General features: G+C 35.8%; 1 protein-coding gene across 2 annotated transcripts in view; it reads right to left on the bottom strand.

Annotated features, from left to right (window-relative positions):
• Positions 1-5711, bottom strand: part of LOC106872159 (high affinity cAMP-specific 3',5'-cyclic phosphodiesterase 7A) — a 126240-nt gene that overhangs the window by 53977 nt on the left and 66552 nt on the right. The window contains exon 3 of one of the 2 annotated variants that reach the window (XM_052969929.1): positions 906-974. The exons of the other annotated variant lie outside the window; for it this stretch is intronic. Coding sequence (XP_052825889.1) covers positions 906-974 — 69 coding nt within the window. The remainder of the gene's footprint in view (positions 1-905; positions 975-5711) is intronic. 2 annotated transcript variants of the gene reach the window in all.

Genomic DNA, 5711 nt, shown 5'->3' with positions numbered 1-5711 from the left:
GGGTTCTGAGCTCAGAACGTGAAGACGGACGAAATACCACTAAGAATTTTGACCGACGTGCTAACGATTCTGCCAGCTCACCGCCCTAATAATAATAATAATAATAATAATAATAATAATAATAATAATGATAATAATAATGATAATAATTTTAAATTTTTGCCACAACGGTGGCTTGTGGGAGGGGATAAGTCGATTATATCGACCCCAGTGTGTAACTGGTACTTAATTTATCGACCTTGAAAGGATGAAAGGCAAAGTCGACCTCGGCTGAATTTGAGCTCAGAACGTAACGGCAGACGAAATGCCGCTAAGCATTTCGCCCGGCGTGCTAACGATTCTGCCAGCTCACCACCCTAATAATAATGATAATAATAATAATAATAATAATAATAATAATAATAATAGATTCAAATTTTTCCACAATGGCAGCAATTTTGGGGGAGAGGTGTTCAACTGGTACTTATTTTATCGGCCCCGAAAGGATGAAAGGCTAAGTAGACTTCGGCGGAATTTGAACTCCGAACATAAAGACAGACCAAATACCGCTAAGCATTTTGTCAAGCAAGAGTCGAACCAATTGTGATTGGAGCCCTTGGGTCAATGATAAAGAGCCTTCTGAAACACTTTGGCACAACTGGAATCTGTTCCAGTATTACGACATTGCAAAAGATAATACCTTTGGGAACAGCAAATAACGCGCTGAGGCATTTTGTCCGTTGTTACATTCTGAGTTCAAATTCCACCGTGGTCGACTTTGTCTTTTACCGTTTCGGAGTCGATAGAATAAGTAGTACCAGTTGATAACTGGGGTCGATGTAATCAACTTTCACCACCCCTGAACAACTGCTGACCTTGTTTCAAAATTTGAAATCATTATTACTGCGATAAATTATTTAACTTACATATTTGTGTATCGCATCATGCATTAAGCACCCTTTTGTAACGCACGCTTTGTACGTATGAACTGGACCCTGTGGCAAATAAAAACATTATTATTATTGTTATTATTATTATTATTATTATTATTATTATTATTATTAGTTGTTGTTGTTGTGGTTGTTGTTGTTGCTGTTGTTGTTATTATTATTATATGTTTGGCTTTTGCTTTGTATTTGTAGAAGTTGACTCCAATAGGGTGCCATGTTTTTGGTTTTGCACAAAGTATTGTTCTAGAGAATGTGTGTGAAAACATAAGAAAAGTAGCAGTTTTAAAAGTAATTTGATTACAAGATGTTAGTGTGATGTTAAAATGAAAGCGAAAGATGTTTGCCATTATGTACATTTAAAAGTATTTTGACACTGTTTACAGATTAAAATGTTTTCAGGATTACATAGACAATATTTTTCTTAGAATATGAGCATATTATTATAATAATTATTATTATTGAGTGAGAGAGCAGTGCATGCCATCAAAGCGACACTGGGGTACAAATATACGAAGCCCAATATACCCACCATGACTACCAGTCACATGCATCACAACCACATGTGTGCGACATGGTGATCTCATATCAAGATAAACAGCTCATGACCTTGCAGGTGGGGGTCCAGTTAGAATTTTCTTCAGGTTGAAAAGCCCATCCCGCTGAAAAAGGTCCCTGAATAAAGGTTGTTTTAGAGAAACGTTGTCATCTGTTGGTATTGAAACATCAACTAGAAAGTATTTTTTCTTCATGATCTCAGACAACTATATCTGGCCTATTGGCCTTAATTTTTCTTCTTTGTGTATTGGCATATCCCATAGTATGCTTGCTTTCTCGTTTTCTGTGGCCTTTTCTGGCATGTGCCTATGCCATCTTTTTCTGTTGTTATAGCTTCCAGTGTATGTAGGTCCCAACTCTGTTGTGTCTGTGAATATATTCCTTCTTAGCCAGGACTGGGCAGCCAGAGATAATATGATTTATTGTTTCTTGTCCATCTCCACATATTCCGCCGTTACTTGTTATATTTCTTTTCATTATATGTTTTTGGTAATTTCTGATGGGGAGGCTTTGGTCTTGTGCAGCAATTAAAAATCCTTCAGTCTCTGCTTTGAGTCCTGAGCTTCTCAACCATTGCTGGGATTTTTCTCTGTCTATTTCTTTTGCATTTAGTTTAGCCCAGAATTTACCATGTAGGGGCTTTTCTTGCCATCGTTTTATCATGGTCCGTTGCTGTTCTAGTTTTAGTTTGGCTTTCATTTGTTTTACAGCTTTTGTTGTTTCTTCATTTTCGTCATAGTTGTTGGGAAGTATGACTTCTTGTTCGTATTTGTCTTATTATTATTATTATTATTATTATTATTATTATTACCATCATCATCATGATTATTATTATCATTATCATCATCATCATCATCATGATTATTATTATCATTATTAATTACACTTGTTCACTGTCTGCAGCAATAATGCTGCCAACTTTTTTTTATGTTTGATTATAGCGACAATCAAAACAGCAGCAAGTACAAGCACTAAAAAAAGCAAAAAAAAAACAAAAAAACAAAAAAAAAAGCAAACAAAATTACAAACGAACATGTCTAGGTTTGAAATTCATACGACTGGACAGAATTGCATAACATCTCATTTTGTTTTATATGAAGACATGACACTAGACGGAGCAACCATACACATAATACACACACACACGCATACATACATATAGATACATACAAAGACATACATACACACACACAGACGTGAGTGTGTGTTTATGTGTTACATTGGTGGACATGATAAAAATCTGTCTTCATCTTTTCTTCTACGATTTTAGTTTTTGTGACCAAGATATATAGAATTACAACCTATGTGTGAGTGTGCGTATATATGTATGTATGTACACACACACACTCATACTCACTCATGTATGTATGTATATATATATATATATATATATATATATATATATATATATATTAGCACGCCGGACGAAATGCTTAGTGATATTTCGCCCTTCGCTACGTTCTGAGTTTAAATTCCGCCGAGGTCGACTTTGCCTTTCATCCTTTCGGGGTTGATTAATTAAGTACCAGTGAATCACTTGGGCCGATCTAATCGACTAGTCCCCTCCCCCAAACTTCAGGTCTTGTGCCTTTAGTACAAAGCGTTCTTCTTCTTCTTCTTCTTCTTCTCATTATTATTTTTAGCTCAGGTTTTGATGGAGGTCTTGGAGTCCTTGCATGCGCAGCGGGCTTACTACCTGCAGCCTACGTTACCATGCTATCCATTCTTTCCAGCTATCTAATACTTCCCTGATTATTCTGGCCGTGCCAAGGAGGCAAACCTTTTGTGACAGTTCTACTGGGCACTTTATTCCAATTTCATTTATATTCCTCATGATGCCTTCTGATACTGTTCCCAAGGACCCAATAATAATTGGCACATCATCATCGTCATTATTATTATTATTATTATCATTATTATTATTATTATTATTATCATCATCATCATCATCAAGGCGGCGAGCTGGCAGAATCGTTAGCACGCCGGGCGAAACGCTTAGCGGTATTTCGTTTTCTGCTACGTTCTGAGTTCAAATTCCGCCGAGGTCGATGTTGCCTTTCATCTTCGATAAATTAAGTACCAGTTGCGTACTGGGGTCGATGTGATCGACTGTTCCCTTCTCACAGTATTTCAGGCCCCTTGTACCTATAGTAGAAAGGATTATTATTATTATCATTATCATTATTAATATTATAATAATAATAATAATTATTATTATTATTATCATCATCGTCGTTGTCGTCATCTTTAGCATCATTATTATTTTTGTCTAATTAAAGTCGCTTGAGATTGTACAACCGTCTAAATCACTGTGGCCTGTAGCAGTGATGTAATGTCTATGACAAGAAAATAATATATCGAAGTCAGAAAAACAAATCCTATTTAATATAGACTATATGACATTGATTGACTGAGAAGAAAAGAAAATAGTGTGTTCGTGTGTATGTGTGTGTGTGAAAGAGAGAGAGAGAGAGAGAGAGAGAAGGGGAGAGAAGAGGAAGAAGGAGAGAGTAATGGGAGAGAATGAATGCGGTGTGAGAAGACTCAAAGAGAAGTGGGACGGAGAGAAGAGGGATGTTACAAAGAGGAATGATGCATTAGACGTTAATATTAAAGAGAGAAAAGTGATGAAGTGGTAAAGAAATTGCAGAGTAATGGAAGGTGCAGAAAGAATGCGGCAGAAGTAACAGTAACAACAACATAGAGAACGGTACTGAAGAATGTGAAGACAAAAGAGGCATCTAAAAAGATGAAAGAAAGGCGGTAAAGATGGCATAGTGATACTGAAAGAGAAAAGTGATGAAGTGATGAAATGGTAAAGAAATTACAAAATTATGGAAGGTGCAGAAAGAAAACAGCAGCAGTAGCAACAACAACGACAACAACAACAACAACAACATAGAGAACGGTGCTGAGCAATGTGAAGAAAAAGAGGCATCTACAGAGATGAAAGAAGGGCGGGAAAGATGGAATCTAGATATTAAAATGGAAAAGGTTGTGTATGAGATGCGCACTGAAACAGAAAGAAAAATGTGACTGTAAAGAAACAACAGATATGGGATAATAAAAAAACGATAAGTAAATTTTAAATAGGGGTAAGAGAAATAACTCAAATGGGCTAATAGAATGATATAGCATAAATAAGATAAGGAGTGATGTATTGAAAAGCGTAAATAAGAAATACCTCAGTTGAGATTTCCGTTTTATTCGGGGGTAAGAAAACAAAAGTCTAATAGTAATTGTTAGCACCTGTTACACAAAAGGTGAAGCAATTTTTCGATATTAAAATAATTAATTTCTTAGACCTAGTATGCATAATTCGGAAAAATCTTATCTCCGTTAGAGAAACAATAAAGTACGAGAGATGAGTCTTGTATGCTGTGAGAAAAATAAGTAAATAGCGATAAAGGTGGAATGAAGTATACGCCATTACTATTGAACTATTAAATTGTAGTTAAGTTAATGTCAACATTTAATTTCTATTAATTTATTTTGATGAAACTAATTCTTTTATTAGTTTGGTTTGCTCTGCAAGAACGAGTTGTGTTCATGGCCGTCGCTGCCTTGCGAGACCAGCGTTGTTACCATTAACGCTTCGCTCAAAATTTCGCAAAAATATACAAATAAATGAATAAATATGTGTCTCGAGAGAATTCGGAAAACAAGTCATGGCATTCGCAGACCTTCAAAGACTGGTGAAATTGATGTCCTTAACGATCCAATAAACCTATTACAAATCAACGGTTGCTGGAGGGAAGGGAAGAGAAAGAGAGAGAAAGTGAGAGAGAGAAAGAGAGAGAGAGAGAAGGAGAGAGGGAGAGGGGGAGGAAATATGAAAAGATTAAATAATTATGCGAAAAAAAGAAAAAAATGACTGAAATACCTAATATTATTTTAATTGAAGAGTACAGACGACAGTTAGATCGCTGATGTTTGTTGTGGACTCCGCTGTCGTCATTTTATTGCTGTTATTCTGTGCGTCTGTGTATAAAAGATCAGTTGTGCCTTGCAGGGTCGCTTTATTTTTACCCTTATCTTAGAAATGAAGAAAGCCATAGAGCTAGATATAAAAAAATAAGCCATTTAGGACTAGAAATAAAGCGAAAAAACGTGAAATTCTTCGAGCAGGCATGTGTCTTATGTGAAATCTATGATGAGCCCGAGTGACGCTGACGACCTGGAGTCGCCTCTGATATATATATATATATATATATATATATATATATA

This window comes from Octopus bimaculoides, chromosome 8, assembly GCF_001194135.2.
Source record: "Octopus bimaculoides isolate UCB-OBI-ISO-001 chromosome 8, ASM119413v2, whole genome shotgun sequence".
Lineage (NCBI taxonomy): Eukaryota > Metazoa > Mollusca > Cephalopoda > Octopoda > Octopodidae > Octopus > Octopus bimaculoides.
This window is presented reverse-complemented; position numbering and strand designations above follow the sequence as displayed.